The 19,392-nt window shown below is 43.6% G+C and overlaps 1 protein-coding gene and 1 long non-coding RNA gene across 12 annotated transcripts in view; one reads left to right on the top strand and one right to left on the bottom strand.

The window, feature by feature from the left end:
• GPAM (glycerol-3-phosphate acyltransferase, mitochondrial) overlaps window positions 1–19,392 on the top strand; it is a 72,636-nt gene that overhangs the window by 11,929 nt on the left and 41,315 nt on the right. For 3 of the 10 annotated variants that reach the window (XR_015155786.1, XM_086379021.1, XM_086379015.1), the window contains exon 1: window positions 18,821–18,896. The exons of 3 other annotated variants lie outside the window; for them this stretch is intronic. Coding sequence is in view for 3 of the 7 variants with exons in the window: in XM_086379012.1 (XP_086235138.1) it covers window positions 3,761–3,797 (37 nt within the window). In the remaining 4 variants the exon portion in view is untranslated. Of the gene's footprint in view, window positions 1–919; window positions 1,065–3,674; window positions 3,798–18,820; window positions 19,309–19,392 lie in introns of those variants that run through there. 4 more of the 10 variants (XM_086379020.1, XM_086379013.1, XM_086379017.1 and 1 more) reach the window with 3 other exon arrangements.
• Window positions 5,173–18,769, bottom strand: LOC147344338 (uncharacterized). Of its 2 annotated transcripts, none has more exons than XR_015155791.1 (3): window positions 11,914–12,474; window positions 9,550–9,612; window positions 5,173–7,131 (listed from the first exon to the last, which is right to left on the bottom strand). It is a non-coding gene; the product is annotated as an uncharacterized LOC147344338 (long non-coding RNA). The 2 variants fall into 2 exon arrangements; XR_015155790.1 differs by lacking the exon at window positions 11,914–12,474 and adding an exon at window positions 18,623–18,769 and having other exon boundaries at window positions 6,558–7,131.

Raw genomic sequence — 19,392 nt, 5'->3', positions numbered from 1 at the left:
GATGTTCTTTTGAAAAAATATTTATTTTTTAAGTGAAAGATAATTGCTTTATAGAATTTTGTTGGTTTCTGCCAAACATCAACATGAATCAGCCATAGATATACATATGTCCCCTCCTTCTTGAACCCCCCCTCCCATCTCCCTCCCCATGCCACCCCTCTAGGTTGTTATAGAGCCCCTGTTTGAGTTCCCTGAGTCATACAGCAAATTCCCATTGTCTATCTTGCTAGCCTCATCTGTAAAATAGAAACGTTATACATTATTGTGAGGACCTAATGCTTAGTGTATATAAAAGCACGTAGATCACAGTAGACATTCAATAATTAAAATCATTCCTTGGTTCTCTCCCCTGCCCCAAGCGCCAGCTCTGCACAAAGCAGTAACTTTGCCAGCCTTGCTCTTCTGTTTCTGGGAATCTGCTCTTATCCTACCACGTGCCTGCAACTCCTCCCTGTCAAGCCAATATGGATATGCCATTTCAAAAAATAAATCTCTAACTGTTTGTTTCAAGGAGGGCTTGTATCACTAGACTGTTGACTTGGTCCATCCATAAAGGGACTGCCTCTCCTTAGCAGAGAGAAAAGATTTCTCCAGTATCCGGAGATTTGCAGATGCCATTGCTTGCTGTTGGTTTAGCACAAAAATGACTATAAGGAATTGAGGATGAGAGAACCCTCACTTTGTGGGTTATCAGGACTCCTGGGGCATGGATAAAGTCATGGGTTTTATCATCTCTCCTGGGGTTTAAGTGTCTCAAAGGGCAAAGACCATGCACTGAACATCCCTGGCAGGTCCAGCACTATCTCCTCCAGGAAAAACACCCTGGGCTTTTGTAGACTGACCCAGAGAGAGAAATTGTGGTGCAGTAATAAAAAGTTAGGTAAGAGAGTTTGAATCTGCATTTTTCCTCTCCATTTAGACCGTGACCAGGGGCGCCAGGGCTCATGAAGACAGTGCAATTCCCAAAGAAAAAAGGTTCATGCTCAAATTCCAACTCTGCCACTTACTCTCCAGTTGATCTTGGGCAATTTATGTTACCGTCCTGAACCTGAGCTGTCATACTGGTGAGTCTGCAATCAGAAGGGTTCCTCCTTATAGGGATGTTGTGAGAATTATCTATAAGAACATATGGAAAGCATATGGCACAATTCTGGTAAATACCAAGTATTTGATAGAAATCAATTTGTATAATAGTAGAAAGGAAATTAAATATGACTATTAATAACAATACATATAGTAGATGTTAAACAGACAACAAAAAGGTGGATGAAAAGGTATGAAATTGACTTGCTATGTTACTGATAAGAAAATAGGCTCAGAAAAAGAAAGAGAGTGGGAAGAGGTACCCAGGACATCATTGCTTGTTAATGCAGATCTTGCATCTCTAGATTCCCCTTCAGATGCTGGTTCTACCATGCTGGAGCTGCCTTTCTGTGTTAGAAGAAAAAAAAAACGTACTCAACAGCACTTGTTCAAGATGACAAGGCAGGCTTTACTCAAGACCACTGTGATAAATATGGGGACCACTGTAATGGGATTTTGCAGTAGGGGAGAGAGACTGGGCTTAATTCCAAGTACAGCCTGGGCAAGTGGGGATTTATAGCTAAGGAGCAGGTTGGGGATCAGTGGGTAGAAAATTGCCAAGAGGAAACATCATGGATGAGGGGGGTTCTGGGTGGACTGACCTCATAGGATTCTTTGCTGAAAGTCTAAGGTGTCAGATGTCACCTGGGGGTGATGGCAGAGGATAAGGAACCTAATCAGAGGTCAAAGGTGGGGACTCTGGTTAAACTGACTCAGCAGCATTCTTATGAGAATTGGATTTTATAAGAAAGCACACATGCAGGCCTCGGAGAAGAGAAGGTTCAGGACTCTGACTAAGGTTTGAATCTTTGTCATTCAAACATTTAAAGCCCATATTTAGAAAATTGCATACAGACTGAGGAAAATTCACCTACTGGTCTAAGATAAGAATCATATGTTGTTTCCACAGGGATTCTTTCTTCAGTGTAAGATAGAAATAAGAATTTTTATCTACCGTGTTTCTAATGCCTTAGGGCTGCCCGAGAGAAAAGCTGTGCAGTGAGGAGGCCTTGTCCTCCACGGCTCCAGCCCACACCAGCCTTTGCTCATGCACCAGCTAAGCACTACAGAAACCACCTTGTTCCTGCCTCTCACCTTCCCAAAGTTCAGCTCTTACCTTTCAACCCAGGCTCAAGGTTCTGGAGAGCTGATCTTTTGCTTTAATGCTGATATTCAGTCTCCAGAGCCACTCTGATTAAACAGCTGGGCAACCCGTATGTTCACTTCCTCAACGAGGCTTCAAGAGGTGTCTCTGGGTTGGCTGCGACCTGTGAGTCACATCTTTCACCTCTTGCCAGTGAACTCAGACATTTGCTTGGGAAGAAAAGACTGAAGTTTTCAGGCTTGGTGGTGGAGAGAGGAAGAGTTTTAGCAATCAGAATGCCTTGGCTTACTTTGTCCTTCAATCTTGCCTACCTTGGGCCTGCTGGGATGGAGGTTATGTGGGTCTGTTCGCATGTTGGCAGGTGAGATAACCTGTCATTACAATAAAATAGGACCGTGGTTCAAACAGAATACCTTGTTGTGGGTCAGCGGCTCAGTCATGTCTGACTCTGCGACCCCATGGACGGCAGCACACCAGGCTTCCCTGTCTGCATCAAACTCTCCTGTTATCTTCAGTGATGGTTATAATTCAGTTGAAAAGTTGAATCAGGAGAGTCATAACTCCCACCAGAATTTCATTGTCTATTTTGCCTTTTTAAACTTAGTTAATTCACTTGCTGTCTTTCTTATTTGATGAGCACACATTGTGGTGTTTTTCTTGTACTTCCCTCCTCCTCTTTTGTTTAATCCCCTTCTAGGAAAGCATAGCTAGAATTATGACTTAAAGGAGGGGTCTGTAAATTAGAGGCCAAACCCTTCCCCCGCTTGTAAACAAAGTTGTGCTGGCACGCTGCCACATCCTTTTGTTTATGTCTTGTCATGCTTGTTTTCTACAACAGAGTCAAGTAGTTGTGACAGAGACCCTGCAAAGCCTTAAATATTTATGATCTGACCCTTTACAGAAAAAAAAAAAAAAGCCTACTGATTCCTAATTTAGAGTGTCTGCGTTGGAGTTAAATACACCTTGGTTCAAATCAGGTCTTAGTTACTCACTCACTTTGACATTGGAAAAGCCTCATCACCTCTCTGATACCTAATCTGTACCATGGGGATAAGAAAGACTCACCTTGGAGAGTAGCTGTGAGACTTCAGTGAGATAGTATTTATAAAAAGTTGCAGCTCTGTGCCTGGCACAGAGCAAGGGCTCAATAAATGTCGCTATTATGATGATCATTCATTCCTTTGGCCAACAGATACATGTCTAGTGCTTTCTCTGCATTAAGCCTCGGCTGCTGCAGCTGTGACCAAGGCATAGATGATCCCCACCCTCATGGAGCTTACATTCTAGTGGGGAAGACAGACAATATGAAGAAAACAAATCAAGAGGTTATTTCCAGCTAGTGACGAGTGCTTTAAATAAAACAGGATAGTATGAAGGCAGGGGACAGAGTCAGCTCAGTTGCTACCTGAGCTGAGACCTAAATGTAAGAATGAGTCAGCCATGCAAATATCTAGAGAAGGAATGTTCCTGGCCGAGACAATAAATACAGAAGCCCTGAGCCAGAGGTGAGCTTGGGATGGTCCAAGAACAAAGTGATGGCCTTGGGGACTGGGGCACAGTAAGCAGGGGGTGATGATGGTAGAAGATGAAGGAGCAGAAGTCAGCACAGGTAAGAATATGTCATTGCTTGGAGACCCTGGGAAGATGGCTTTTAGAGGAATGGATGCAATCTAAGATCGTAATGGGGCAGAAATGTAACCGAGTCCTTGGCCTCGTTATGTGACCTTTGTTGTAAATATATTATTCTTCCTTTTTGGTTTCTGGCATTCATCACTGTTAGAAACAGGAGAAGAGTAGGGGGCCTAGTGAGCTGGAATCAGAGTGGCAAACACATCACACCACCCCAGCTGGGCACACCTGCCTTGCTTGGGCTTTTCTCCTTACAGTGCCTTTGACTCACCCCAAAGGTCTTCTGGCCAATGCTATTACCTCTTTGAAATCATTCTTTATCAGGAGACTTGAATGCTTCTCCAGGTGGAGCACTTAAGGTAAAAAACAGTTAATGTAATTTTAAAACCTCCTAACAAATTTCCCACAACTTAAGACATCCAGATAATCATTTGGTCCCTAGGGTCACTCAAAATTCATAGCTCAGTTCCCATAATTAGCATTTCTTTTGTATGTGAGCCAAGGAACAGGGGTGAAGAATCCTAGTGATAATATTGTACCTGTTTGGGGTTGAAAAGAAAGCTGTGATACAATCAGATAAACTGCCTTGAGTTGCCAATAATAACAGTCATACAGTATTTGCCAGTTCAAAGCCCTGCTGCTTATGTGGCTCACTTACACATAAAAATGTGCATTTAGTTTATCAACCTTGATTCACTTGGGGTGACTCCTCCTCCCTCTCATGTTCTCTTCTTCATTCTCCTCCTCCTTTGTCATCTTTATCCTCATCAAAACCCTTTATTTATTGACCCTCTTCGCTCCTGGCTAACAGTAATTAATACTTCCTTTACAATGTGCGAGTATGTGTTTCTGTCTCATTTGGTTTCAGACATTGTTAAAAGAGCAAGATACGAAGGTGGCTCTCTTCCAAGCTATGCTTTCAAACACTGATTCTTAAAATCTGGGGTCCATAAATGATCACGGATGGGGGTCACGAACCCCCTGAAATGGAATAGAAACTTTTTACATATACATTTTTTTAAAAGGAGAAAGTCTAGAGTTTCATTAGACTCTCAAAGGTTTCCCTGATTCCAAGAAGTTACAAACTACTGCTTTAAAGACTTTACTGACTCAATCTATAGTGTGAGTTTCAAAGGAAAATTCTAGAACTTTTGTAAGTGGAAAAGGAAAATTTGTTGAGTTGGAGCTGGGGAAGCCGGTGATTCTCAAAGATCACATTTATCAAGCATGATCTGTGAAAGCAAGTGGGATTGATAATTGGATCAAATGCAGCCTTCCTTTTAGAGGACCCGCACATTTTCCTGGGAATATTTATCATGACTGCAAACATTATATAGTTCTCACAGACATCGTCCTAGAGCCGTATGGATTTTAACTTTTATTCCTCAGAGTAACTCTATAAAGCCTGCACAATTATTGGTCTCATTTTACAGATGAGGGAAATGAAGCACGCAGAGATTAAAACCATACATTAAGTTTTATATTCAGCATCCCAAGACCCTTCATTGTTCTGGATAATATAGTTTGTCCAGCTGTAATTAATAGTTCAGAATAAGTATCATTTTGGATGTGTCTGAATAGTGGCCATGTTGTAACCATGAAGCCCAGAATTCATTAATGACAGGATTTTTAAAGGTGGTAGCTCTGGTTTCATAAATAAAAACAGATTGCAGGTCATGTGAAGAGGAGAGCCAGCTGACTACTTAGTTTGAATTTAGCTGAATCACAATGGTTTATAAAGTGTGGTGACTGAGCAAGTAGATAATTTTATTATTGTAGCTATTATTATCACTAAGAAATTTCTGCTGTGTACGTAAGGCATACTATTGCCCTGTAGAGCTTAAAGATAGCTAAGCCTTATCTTTGGGAGGCTAAAGTTCTTTCATTCCAGGAGTTGATCAGTTGATGGGACTTTAGACATAATTCACCCTTTGCCTAGATTATATTTATTCAACAATTAATGAGAAGGTGACCTAGAAATTTAGATGGCCTGTTCGCTAAGAAAATCACTTATAAATAATCTATAGGAAAACCAACATTGTGGATATTAAGGTTTGTTTAATTCCACCCATATCTTCTAGTGGCTACTAGGAATTCTACAATTCATGTATGTGGGCTAAATTTACATACAGAGGTAAGATAGGAACACAGGGCTAGAACAGAGACCCTGAGAAAAAATCACTTGACATAATTTCATAAAGGGGGAAATGTTTTGCCATCTTCTAAGCAAAATTGAATATGCAATGGGAACAGGTGATGTATAATCATCTTAATTGAGTGAAGGGTCAGACTTAATCCCACACCAAGCCAGCAGAATGACAAAGTGGAGAGAGGATTTCAACCTATGACCCTCAATTACGGAAAGCCTGTTATTTAATTCCTTACTTCATGTTGAAGGTCATCCTTGCAACAAATTTCAAATATTTTATGGAATAATATGATGATGACCAGCAGAATATATTAGGTTAAAGCCACAGTCAACTGTATTATGCTTATTGGGGTTTCACTTTATATCAGGTAATTTAGATCACTGGCAACTGGGTTGATAACACTCTTTACTTTGAACAGATTTTCTTTTGGGAAAACTGTAAGTTAAAAGAGATAGTTTTAAGGAGTATGTTTAGAATACACAGGAGAATAACTTTCCCAAAAGAAAATCTTAGAACGTCTATGTCCCCAAAAGTAATGAAAGTAAATTTATTTAAAAATGTTCTAAAAATGAGCCTTTGTTAAACTGCAATTGATCCTTCCTCTAATTAGATTTAATAAGTAAGTTGCTAGCTGACTTTGAACTCATTAGAAAAAAAGAAAAAATGCAGAGTAGTTTTGTTTCCGGAGAAGGCAATGGCACCCCACTCTAGTACTCTTGCCTGGAGAATCCCATGGACGGAGGAGCCTGGTGGGCTGCAGTCCATGGGGTCACTAAGAGTCGGACATGACTGAGCGACTTCACTTTCACTTTCCACTTTCATGCATTGGAGAAGGCAATGGCACCCCACTCCAGTACTCTTGCCTGGAGAATCCCACGGACGGAGGAGCCTGGTAGGCTGTAGTCCATGGGGTCACTAGGAGTCGGACACGACTGAGCGACTTCACTTTCACTTTTCCGTTCATGCATTGGAGAAGGAAATGGCAGCCCACTCCAGTGTTCTTGCCTGGAGAATCCCAGGGACGGGGGAGCCTGGTGGGCTGCCGTCTCTGGGGTCGCACAGAGTCGGACATGACTGAAGCGACTTAGCAGCAGCAGCAGCAGCAGTTTTGTTTCTCCTTGTCCTCTTCATGATTTTTTTTTTCCTTTTTGACAAAGACTGATTCTAGGAGAAGAAAATAAAAATAAGTCTGTCTCCAGCCATGTCTAGCTTTCCCTTTCAAGTGTTTTCCAATTCCTTCCTTTAAGTTTATAGGGCACTTGTGCGCTTTGCCTCGCTCTCGGTCTGGCGTTCTTATCCATGGTGGGCCACCTCCCACTGTGTTGCTGGTTACCACTGAGGAGCTGGGCCCCGTTCTCCCTTGCATTATATTGTTCCCACTACTATGGCTCAGGAAGTGGGTGTGGGAGAGGAATGGGAAATCTGCTTCCTACCTTCCTATCAGATTGGGTACATGCCTTCCCCAAGACACGTAAGTCCTGAGCCCCTAAAACTCTAGGTTCATATACCTCTCCTTGAATACTTCTGTCCCTGGAGCTATCTGTCCAGGACTCTTGACAGGTGTAATAGCCACTCACACCTCCTTTATTAATTGTTAATTAATTGTGTCTTGTATTTAGACATTTAACAAATAGATTCTTAAACATCTGTTTTGCACACGGCACTATTAGGCGCTAGGGATACAAAGGAAGGGGATGGGAGATGTTAAGATAGACATTTAAGAGGGAGAGACGATGGCTAATTATATATGGCTAATTCTACAATTAATTAACGTTCATTATAATTGTGATACGTTCCCTGGAGAAGAAGCGTATGACAGGGGACCTGCCTTAGTCTGAGGGTCAAAAAGCTTTTCATGAGGAGGTGAGATTTGAACTATGTTATGAAGCATAAGTGGGAGGAAAAAGAGAGTTGTGGGGGAGATCACTGCTGGCAGAGAAGGTAGTTTGTGCAAAGGGAGAGCAGAGTCCCTTTTTCTTAGGAACCAAAAGAAAGCCACAGTGACTGAAGTCAGAGAAAAAGAGGGCAAGTGGAGAGAGATGAGGGTGGTGAGATTAACAAGGATGGAATGTGCCAGGCACTGGCAGTTCTAAAGGAATAATTGAAAAGATTTTCATCAGTTGGAGTGGGGATCAGGCAGAGAAATGGAGGTGTTTGACACTGTCTGTGTTGTACTTTCAAATGTTCATCCTGGCTGATGTGTGGCATGTTTGGGAGGGTGATGGGTAGAAAGCAGACCTGAGGCATCCTAGTCGTTAGCTGTTATGCTTCCAGGGAAGATGGTGAGGTCCTCAAACAACACAGTTCAGGTAGAGAGGAAGATAAAAGGAGATGAGTTTGAAAGCTGAGGTAAAATTGTCAGATGTTAGTATTGGATTGAATGTGGGAAGAAGTTAAGAACAACTCCTAGGTTCCTGGTCTGCTAAGGACAGAGTGTGAAATGAGAATGAAGGAGGGCCTTGAGCTAGCAAAAGATGCCAAGAAAAAATACTCAGGTAGGTAGAAAGCAATCCAGCAGGACATGGGGTTGGTTGTGAAAGCTGAGAAAAGGCTTACACCCATAGCTTGAGCTTGCTCAACACTACTCAGCAGGTTATGCAACAGTACAAAAGTCCTCGGTAAGTCTGGGCAAGCACAATCTAGCCCACACTAGGATCCCTCTTTCAGAAGACAAGATGCTTTGTTTTCAGTCAGCAACTCAGCTCCACAAACCATCTTGGATCATATGTTCCAACAACCGACAGTGATTTTCAGAGAAGTGGTCTTAAGCAATATTTAGAAAGAAAAGGTTTTCCTAAAAGACATAATGTCTTCAGAGGTGCAATTCTAGGCACAATGAAGGCAAACTTTTAGAAAAAATAGCAGAGGTGAACTTATTTGCAAAGCAGAAATAGAGACACAGATATAGAGAAAGAATGTATGGACACCAACAGGGAAAAAAGGGGGATAAATTGGGAGACTGGGATAAGCATGTACACATGGCTATGCATAAAATAGATTTCTAATGAGAACCTACTGTGTAGCAGAGGGGGGAAGAAGAAACCTAATTGTAGGGCATACATTAAGTCAACCTAAAAACTGCATTCTAATACACAGTAGGTACAGACAAATATTGTTTGATTCCACTTATATGAGGTACCTAGAATAGCCAAATCCATAAAGTCAGAAGGTACATTGGTAGATGCCAGGGACTGGCGTGGGGGAGTGGGGGATGGGATGGGGGAAGGGGGACTTTGTGTTTAATGGGGACAGAGTTTCAGTTTAGGAAACTCTTCGTTTTAGTGAAAAATTTGGGAGATGGATGATGGTGAGAGTTGTACAACATTGTGAATGTACTTAGTGCCACTGAAATGTAGTGTTAAATATGGTTAAAATAGTTTTATGTTGTGTGACTTTTACCACAACAAAAACATTTCTCAAAAGAGACAGACTTTTATAATGTCATATAGGGTAGTTCTGGCCTGTTAGAGGCTCCTGAATCTTTTCATTCCAGACTGGGGCCTTTGCTTTATCCAGCCCAATCAAAAGATTCACTGAGGTTGTTCTGATAGTCACTAGGGTTGTTCATAAATGTTTAGTTACCTTGTTTTGGGCACGTGGTGGGATTACACTTCTTCACTCTCTTGCTTACATATGATGCTTTATCTAATGAAATGGGAACAGAAGTGATGTGAATTAAGACCTACTGCATGGCTCACTACACTCTCTGGTCCCAGCCTCAGCAATGGAGGAAGCACATGTCAAGTTGGAGCCTCCCTCAGTGACCTTATAAGCCCTTGTAATAACCCACAGTTGCCATGTAGCATAGGTAGATAATCTTTGTTGCAAGACTCTGAGACATTTGTTACTGAATTGCAACCTAGCCCATCCTGACCAATACCATGACATTCTCTCCCGAACAAAGTAACCTTAATGGCTCAAATGAGTTTGGAAGGTTTCAGGACAAATACTTTGCCAGGATTTCAGCTCAAAGGAATAGGATATCTCTTTTGTCTCTTGAGTCTATGCAAGAGGAGACTAACAACAATCATAATAATAGCTGCTGCTGCTGCTGCTAAGTCGCTTCAGTCATGTCCAACTCTGTGCAACGCCATAGACAGCAGCCCATCAGGCTCCACCGTCCCCGGGATTCTCCAAGCAAGAACACTGGAGTGGGTTGCCATTTCCTTCTCCAATGCATGAAAGTGAAAAGTGAAAGTGAAGTCGCTCAGTTGTGTCGGACTCTTAGCGACCTCATGGACTGCAGCCTACCAGGCTCCTCCGTCCATGGGATTTTCCAGGCAAGAGTACTGGAGTGGGGTGCCATTGCCCTCTATCTAGTAAATCTCACCACTTGGCAGGCAATATGCTAATTATTTGTATACATTATTTCATTTTACCTCAAAGTAACCCAGTAAGTAAGGTTTTGTTAGCAAATCCACCTTTTAAAAATTTTTTTCTTTATTTCGAATTGAAGGATAATTGCTTTATGATATTGGTTTCATTTCTGCCATGCATCAACATGAATTAGCCATAGGTGTACATATGTAGCAAATCCACTTTTTAAATGAGAGAATAGGGACTCAGAGAGGTTAAATAACTTTCCCAGGGTCGCACAGCTGGTAAATGGCAGAACTCTGACTGGAACCTAGTAGCTCAGTTGGTAAAGAATCCGCCTGCAATGCAGGAGACCCTGGTTTGATTCCTGGGTCAGGAAGATCTGCTGGAGAAGGGATAGGCTACCCATTCCAGTATTCTTGGGCTTCCCTTGTGGCTTAGCTGGTAAAGAATCAGCCTGCAGTGTGGGAGACCTGGGTTTAATCCCTGGGTTGGGACGATCCCCTGGAGAAGGGAAAGGCTACCCACTCCAGTATTCTGGCCTGGAGAATTCCAGGGACTGTATAGTCCACGGGGGTCACAAACAGTTGGACATGACTGAGTGACTTTCACTTCACTTTCATGACTGGAACCTAGGTGGTCTGTCTTCAAAGTCCTGGTATAACTCTCAGACATTCTGCTGGAAGGACTCGGGGTTAGTCCACTGGGGATATCCTGACTGGCAGCAGCTCAGTTTTTACTCAGCTGAGTGATACTCAACCCCCTATGAGTATCACTATCCTCAGCTCCTTTATGGAGTGCAGTTTAACATGAAGATATGCTTTTCACACCTGGGATCTGGTGGCCCAGTCCTAACTCTCCAGCTCTCATCTACACTGACTAAATAACATATCAGTCATACATTTGCGCTCTAGAATTGGAGGCAACTGATTTCAAATTGGGGTTCTTCCACATACCAGATCTACCTCTCCCTGTGCCTCAGTTTTCCCATATGGAAAATGGGGATTTATAGTTCCTGGCTCTTGGGGCTGCCAGGAGGACAGGCACCTTATTTGCCTGTTTGCTTTCAGATCCAGTCGCCACCCTCCTCGACTCTACTGCTTGTCTGGGGAGGGGCTGGGGAGCGAGTGGGGGAGGTAGCCCCTGCACCTTCATTCCTTAGACTCCCTTGATGTTTACTTCAGCCAATAGGAGGACTGGCAGGTGATGGGAGGCCGGAAAGGGGTTAAAGCCAGGGAGGGTGGCCCCCTCTTTCTCTAGGGACATGTCCAGTGTGATTTCGGCTCCTCGTGGGCGGCCTGTCTCTCCTTGGTCCCGGCTGTTGCCTAGTTGGTTCTGGTTCCTGGCTCTGTTAGCACCTGGCTTTGTCCCTCCAGCCCCAGGGGAGGTAGTGATCTTCTATTGCTAAGAAGATCACTTTCCTCTTTGGTCCTTTCTGTTCTTCTAAGAACTGTCTGAGTAGAACTCTACTCAAGTTCTCTAGTGGCTGTCTGGCACGGGCTCTTTTCCATACTGCACTGTGACTAATACAAAGAATTGCTTGCGATCATGCCTATGAAGTACTAAGAACTGTGCTTGGCATGTAATAATTGCCTAGTGAGTGGCAGCTTACAAAATGTACTGACTTACCTCTTACCTAGATGCTCTGAGGCCAATTTGCACCAGGCAGGCCTCTGCTTCCCCCAAAGCTCCTGAATCAAGGCTCATTTCTCTCTCCAGGCTGTCTGAGTCCTGAGACCTGGGTTTGTTTTGATGCATTCTTCTCTAATCTTTATAGGGTAAAGGGCATGTGGATTCCTCCTCAACATTTGTGACACGTCATCACTTTCTTTCTGATTTTCCAAACTTCTTACAATGGCTTAAAAAGCCCTGCTCTATCTGGCCCCTTCCGTCTTCCCAACCCCTCCCTCCACCACCTTCTCCCTCACTCCCTCCAACCCGCACTGGCTTTTGTCCAGTTCTCTCTGCCAAGCTCTGTCTTCCTTTGGGGCTTTGGCAGGTATAGTCCCTTCTTCTTGGAAAGATCTTTTCTGGTCTTCTTTCCCGTGCTTCTCACATCCTCGCCTCAACGTAGCTGCTCCTCACTTGGAGAAGCCCTTCCCATTACTTTATCTAATATTGGTCACAGGTGACCAGGTGCTCTTGGAGTTTCATTGCAGCGTCCATGCCTCGTGGACTCTCCCCACCCCACCCCTTCCTACTCAAGACAACCTCTCCCTCTCACCCAATCTAGCTTGATTGCACAGGGAAAGCAAAGGTCCCTTCAGATTTTGTCTTCTTTCAGGAACAGAAAGACTGCTAATGGCACTGACTTAGGCTCCTTCAACAGAACCTTGGGACTTAAACCACAGAGCCTGGCTACACCCCTAGAAGAAGGAGAAATAATTTTCCTTTCTTAAGAATGAGCTAACAATTATAAACTGAAAACACACACACACACACACACACACACAAGTAACTGGGAAGCTAATTCCTTAATTACCCAGTTCTAGCAGTTACTGATCCAGTGTCCCACTTCCAACTCTAGAACCAGTGTCCTGCCCTGAGGCCCTAACATCCATAGTCACTCAGTCATGTCTGACTCTTTGCGACCCTTTGGACTGTAGCCCACTGGTCTCCTCTGTCCATAGGATTTTTCAGGCAAGAATACTGGAGTGGGTAGCCATTTCCTACTCCAGGAGATCTTCCCAACCCAGGGATCCCACCCGCATCTCCTGTGTCTCCTGTAGTGCAGATCTTCCCAACCCAAAGATCCAACCTGTATCTCCTGTGTCTCCTGCATTGCAGGAGGATTCTTTACCTGCTGAGCCATCAGGGCCTGAGGCCTTGCTAGTGACCAAAAGCCTGGAACCCTACCTAGTTTCTGCCCACCTTCCTTCCTGGGTCAGGGTGGGCTATCAAGCAGAAGCTCTGTCAAGCAGAGGCTTGAAGGCTTCTGCCAAGCTTGAAGGAAGTTGCCAAGGCAACTTTCCCAGAAGCTAGATTGCCTCCTGCCTGGCTTATTTGAAGTTTTTAACTTAGTCTATTGTGAAGCCATTTTCAGTCAAATTGAAGTACCGGTTCTGTCATAAATGTTGTAAATGTGAATCAGGGAAGGGGGCGGGGTCCCATTCTCTCCTGGCCTAAGGTACTTTCTAAATGGCAGGCTCCAAGGTCACATCCATTGCCATTCCCCAGGGTGATACACTAGCAGGGACTATTTCTCAACACTCTTTCCCCTCCATATACCTGAGTTACTCTAGCAGCCAGGACTGTGCTTAAAAATTAAAGATGAGTCAGGAATGCAATTTGTTGGGAAGATACCCTGCAGTGGGAAATGGCAACCCACTCTGGTATTCTTGCCTGGAAAATCCCATGGACAGAGGAGCCTGGTGGGTGACAGTCCATGGGGTCACAAAGAGTAAGACATGACTGAGCGACAGAACATGCAACAGAAAACAAGATTTAAGTGGCTTAAAAACCAGTCTTGTGTGATTAGTAGTGTGGGGTTTGGATAATAAGTTGCAGAGCAAATACGGAAAAGATTGAAAAAGAACCATGCCAAATGTATCAGTTATCTTTTACCAGGAAAGAAAGGCTTTTCCAGAAATCCTCAAGTTTGATTTTCTTTTAGGTGTCATTGCCCAGAACTGGATCATAAGACCATCTTGGCTGCAGGAACAGTTAGAATAGTAGAAAGCAAGATTATCATCATTAACTCAGATACTCTGATTCACTATTATTTCAGGGCTGGACAAAAGATCACCCTGAATAAAATCAGGCTTCAGATAGCCAGGAACCTGCAAGGAATGGATAGCAGACTGAGGGGTCTCAGTGTTTGCTCCAAATCAACAGAGTTCTAGAGGCCACAGTCTACTGAACTTGATGCTGCTTTTAGAATCTTTTGGGACACAATAATCAAACAGGAGTTTGTTTTCTAGATGGTCTCATTCTATGCTGCCTGGCAGGCAGTAGGAGTTCTATACATATTTATAAAAAAAGGAAGTGAATCTAGAGGAAAGCAGATGATGAGAACAGCATGGATTCAGTAAGAGTAAGACAGGACAAACTTTATTTCCTATAAAAGTTTCTGATAGAGTAATTGTTATATCTGAGATCATGGAATGTCATAGATATTTTATCACTGAATTTTGGCAAGTCAGTTGACATTGTTGCTCATAATACTCTCACAGAGGAAAAAAAAAGCACGTGTTATAATTTGACAGATGTAGCTGAAGCCATACTCAGCGAGACGTTTATAGCAGTAAAATATCTGTATTAGAAGAAAAGACAGTTCTCAATTCCAATCACTGATTTCAAGGTGGTATTTCAAGGTGTTAAGAGTCCCAGCCTTTATAAGGGGTGTTCTCACCACCATTCAGTTCAGACTAGTTTCTAATTTTCATTCTTATTTGTTCAAACCATGGGGTGTTTTTTGGTCTGTTTTTGTTTTTCTAAAACATGTTAGTTTCCAAATATTTGGAAATTTTCCAGGTATGTCTAAATTAATGATTTCTAATTTCCATTGTGGTCAGAGTATGTTTCATGTGATTTGAAACCTTAAGTCTATTGAGTCTTGTTTTATGGCAAGTTTTACTAAAACACGTTCTGTATTCACTTGAAAAAATGATATTCTATTGATGGATGTAGTGTTCTATAAATGTCAATTAGGCCAAGCTGGTCGATGGTATTGTACAAGGTTTAAATATCTTTACTGATTTTCTGCCTACTTGCTCGGTCATGGAGAGAGAGATTGAACTGCTGTTTATAGTCATGGATTTTTCTATTTCTCCTTGCAAGATTGTCAGTTTTTGATTCATATATTTGGAAGCTCTGTATTAGACATAAATATTTAAAATCATTTCCCCCCTTGTTGGATTGATTCCTTTATCATTATGAAATGATCTTCTTTATTTCTGGTAATATTCTTTGTATCGAAATGTATTTTTTATGACAGTAATATAGCTACCCATATTTCTTTTGATTAGCATTAGCATGGTACGTTATTTTTCTTTTTTAATATAATTTTATTTATTTTAATTGGAGGCTTATTTTTCAATTGTTTAACCAATTTGTCTTTACATCTAAAGTGATTTTAATAGCTGACATACAGCTGATTCTTTCTTTCTTTCTTCTCCAGTCTGACAATCTTTGCCTTTTGACTGAGATAATTACCTACATGCATGAATTTAAATCTGCCATCTTGCTATGTGTTTTCTCTTTATCAATCCATTCCTCCCCCTTTCTACTCACTTACTGCCTTCTTTTGGATTCATTGAGTGACTTGTTAAAAATGATTCTGCTTTATTTTCTTCATTGATGTACTAGCTACAACTCTTTATTTTGCTTTTATGGCAGTTGTTTTAAGAGTTGGAGTATACATCTTTAACTTACCACAGTTGACCTTCAAGAGTTGGGTTGGCCACAAAGTTCGCTTGGATCTTTTTAGGTTTTCCAGATCTACTTAATACGTTTAATATTTCCTCTACTTTCTTGGACTTACAGAATATAGTTGTAAGTATTTTTTAGTGTCTGTATTTACCAAGCCTATCACCTGTCATTTCTGGGATTCTTTCAATTAATTAACTTTTCTGCTTACTGTGGTTCATTGCTGCTTCCTGCTTCATTTTGCATGCCTGATGACTTTTGATTGGAAGGACAACATTGTGAATTTTACCTTGTTGGATGCTAAATATTTCTGACTTCCTATAAGTATTCTTGTGCTTTGTTTTGGGACATTCTGCTTTGGAAAGTTTGATTTTATTTTTATTTGTTAGGTAGGACCAGAGCAGTGTTTATTCTAGGATTAGTTTTACCCCACTACTGAGGCAAGGGGCTTCCCAGGTGGCTCAGTGGTAAAGAATCCACCTGCCAATGCAGGAGATGCAGGAGACATGGGTTTGATCCCTGGGTCAGGAAGATCCCCTGGAGGAGGGCATAGCAAACCACTCCAGTATTCTTGCCTGGAAAATTCCATGGACAGAGGAGCCTGGCGGGCTACAGTCCATGAGGTCACAGAGTCAGATGCAACTGAGCACTGAGGGACTTTCTGAGTTACAAATTATGAGATTTTCCAGTCTAGGGGCCAGAATCAAGCCCTATATTCCTGGTCCTGTAGGTTCACTGGGCATCTTTTCCCTCTGCCTTGTGGGAACAAGAACACCTCTCTGGTACTCTTCTCCCAACTCCAACTGTTTTGGTCTTCCTGGTCTCCTGGTTCTAACTCCTCAACTCAGAAAGTCTGCCTAGTTCTTCCTGGATTACTCTGTCTGCACTATAGACTGGCAACTCTTTCTAGGCAGTAAGCTGAGGCAATCACAGTGTTTAACCTTGTTCATCTCCCTTCCCTTATGGAGCACTGTCCTGCACAGCTGCCTTTTTAATATATTTTGCTTGTTTTGTTTTTGCTCTCGTGTTAGCAGGAGAGTAAATTTAGTTCTTGTTGCTCTGCCTTGGCTGGCTAGACTGCATCTAGATTACTATAAATTATTGCTGTTCTGTTGATGAAAGACTGCCAAGGTTGTCACTTGTTTCCAAAACAATCCTCATTAAGTAATCTGTGCTTCACAATCCACATCTCCTTTGGGTGAAGTAAACTTTTGTGCAACGGGTGTTACAGAAGAGTTGCATACAAATGAAGTCTATGTAAGACAACTAATTTTCCCCTCTAGCTTACATTTTCATTCCTGTGATACTGTACTTCATTTCTCATTACTTTCTCTTTAACAGTGACTTCAAATCCTGTGACTTTCCTCTATTTTCTTCCCTCCTTTTCTTTCTTTCATGTCAGGGGCCAGTAATCTGTACACAAATTTCATGATATTTGGGGATGAGAATTCATCTTATTTAGTCAACATTGGCCTTGAATACTTAGGTGTGTGCTTGGGGCAAAGGTGTGTGTGTGTTTGTGTGTGTTTGTGTGGAGAAGGGTTGAATAAAAACAGGGTCCTTGACTTCAAGAAGCTCAAAATCTTTTTTAAAATGAATAAGCACTCCTGCTGTTTTGAATTGTTTGGGGATGGATTTATAAACAGTAGAAAGTGCAAGGGAAGTAATGCTTCTTTCACTTCTTGTTCCTCAGCTTCAACAAGTATTTACTTAGTGTTTCCTACAAGAATACATTGTAGCGTTACCTGGGAAACAAGCACTGATGATGAGTTCATGATCTTGTGGAGGAATGACACAAACTGATAAAGACCCAAGGTGTGGTACCACAGGAAATCTGTGAGATTTCACTTGACAGTGTGAGTATAGAGGGCGGACAAGATGAGGGAAGGCTTGGAGACCTAGTTTAGCAAAGAACTGTCAAATTTAGGGGAGAGTGGTGTGAGCACAATTAGGAGTACCAGTGCCCAGGGCTTGATGAGGGAAAATCAGAGAGGCTAAAGGAAGGGGCTCCTGATGGAGAACGGTGGGGAAAGAAGAGGCTTCTCTGTGAAAGTCTTCGATGCTAGGCTTAGGTATTTGGACTGTGGGGAGCTCTGGATGGTTTCTGATGGGTGGACAGAGACAGAGATTGTCTGGCAGAGAGGGTTAGGGTTCATGTGTGCAGAAGAGGTAAGGACTGGTGGCAGAGGTGCCAGGACAGGGATTATGCCTTAATCATCTTTGTATCTCCATCTGCTGCCTATGTGGGTGCTCAGTCCAGTCCCACTCTTATGCTATGTCGCCCACCAGGCTCCTCTGTTCATGGGATTTTTCCAGGCAAGAATACTGGAGTGGGTTGCTATTCCCTCCTCCAGGGGATCTTCCTGACCCAGGGATTGAACCCATGTGTCCTGCATTGTAGGCGGATTCTTACCCTGAGCCACCAGGGAAGCCCATCCCCCCTCCCCATTTGCTACTTCACATGGCATGCCTGTTGTTCAAGTGCAGGTAAAAGGTTATCTTTTACCTTCTATCAATAAATGATTAATCTCTTTATAACCACTGACCTTGTCAATGGCAAGACAAATATTGTGGAAAAAACTCTTCATGCTCCTTGCTATTTTGTTTCAAGGACTCAAGGCCGGGAAATCTGGACTCAGGTTCTTCCAAGCCTTATTTGTTTCTATTTGAATTCCTCGGAAAATTACCCAACAGGGCCTTTCCAGTCCCCACCTCTCTCATGCCCAGAAAGTTCTGCAGTCTTACAAATCTCACAAAGAAGACGGCCCACACCTATACAAGTAAACTCAGACGGCCCACGTGCATGCTCCCAGAGGAGCCGGGCGGAGATTCAAACTTTCCGAAGAGCAGCGTTCACAAGACGCAGACAGGCCCACACACACTCACGTGACTCCGCGCCCAGGCAGAATCGCCGCGCGACTAGGCAGCACACGCCTGGCCACACACCACACAGACACACTTGCGAGCACACCTGCTAATCTCAGATCCACCCGCTGCGGTGCACGACGCCCGAGTGGCCCGCAGCGTGGGTCCCCAGCCCTTGCCCGCCCGGAACTGGCCAGTGTGGGCTGCGCCTGTCACTCTCGTCCCCCTCGTTGCGTCATCAGGGCGCGACGGCGCAGCAGCGCCGGCTGAGGCTTGAAATGCTGGCAGCTGCAGCGCTATAGCCGGCGGAGCTGCGGGTGCGAGCGGCCAGGGCGGGAACGGGCTGCGGGAGGCTGCTGGGGCCGGGAGCGCCGGGACAGGTGCGTGATCGCCCTCTCGCCGGACCCCGTGCGGCTCCCGCCAGCTGCCCGGCAGTTCGCTCGCCTCGGCGCTCTCTCTCTCTCGAGCTCCCTCCGTGTTTCCCCCTGAGCGGTGGGCCCGGCTCGTGCCGGCGTGGGGGTCGAGCTCGTTCTCTCCCGGGAACCCCGGGTTGCGGCAGGGCTTTCCCCCGGGTGGGAGGGAAGTCCCTCTCGGCTCAGTCCCCCCTCACACTCGAAGGGGACGTGGAGGCATTGACTTTGGGGTTGAGGCTGCAGGGGTACGCTGAAAGCAAGCTGGTGCAGGGGACAGTTCCATGACAGATGACCACTGATTGAGCTGAGCACTCACTGGGCGTCAGACACAGTGCCAGGCGCCCTAGGGGTATTATGCACAACTCCCGCAACCCAGGAGGTAAGATTTATCGTATCATGCCCATTTGCCAGATGGGGAAACCAAGGCATGGGAATGAACCAGCTTGTCTAAGTTGTTGTTAAC

The sequence above is a fragment of the Bos grunniens genome, chromosome 26, assembly GCF_055505025.1.
Source record: "Bos grunniens cultivar Pamir isolate PY7600 chromosome 26, Bosgru_T2T1.0, whole genome shotgun sequence".
NCBI classification, from domain to species: Eukaryota; Metazoa; Chordata; class Mammalia; order Artiodactyla; family Bovidae; genus Bos; species Bos grunniens.
This window is presented reverse-complemented; position numbering and strand designations above follow the sequence as displayed.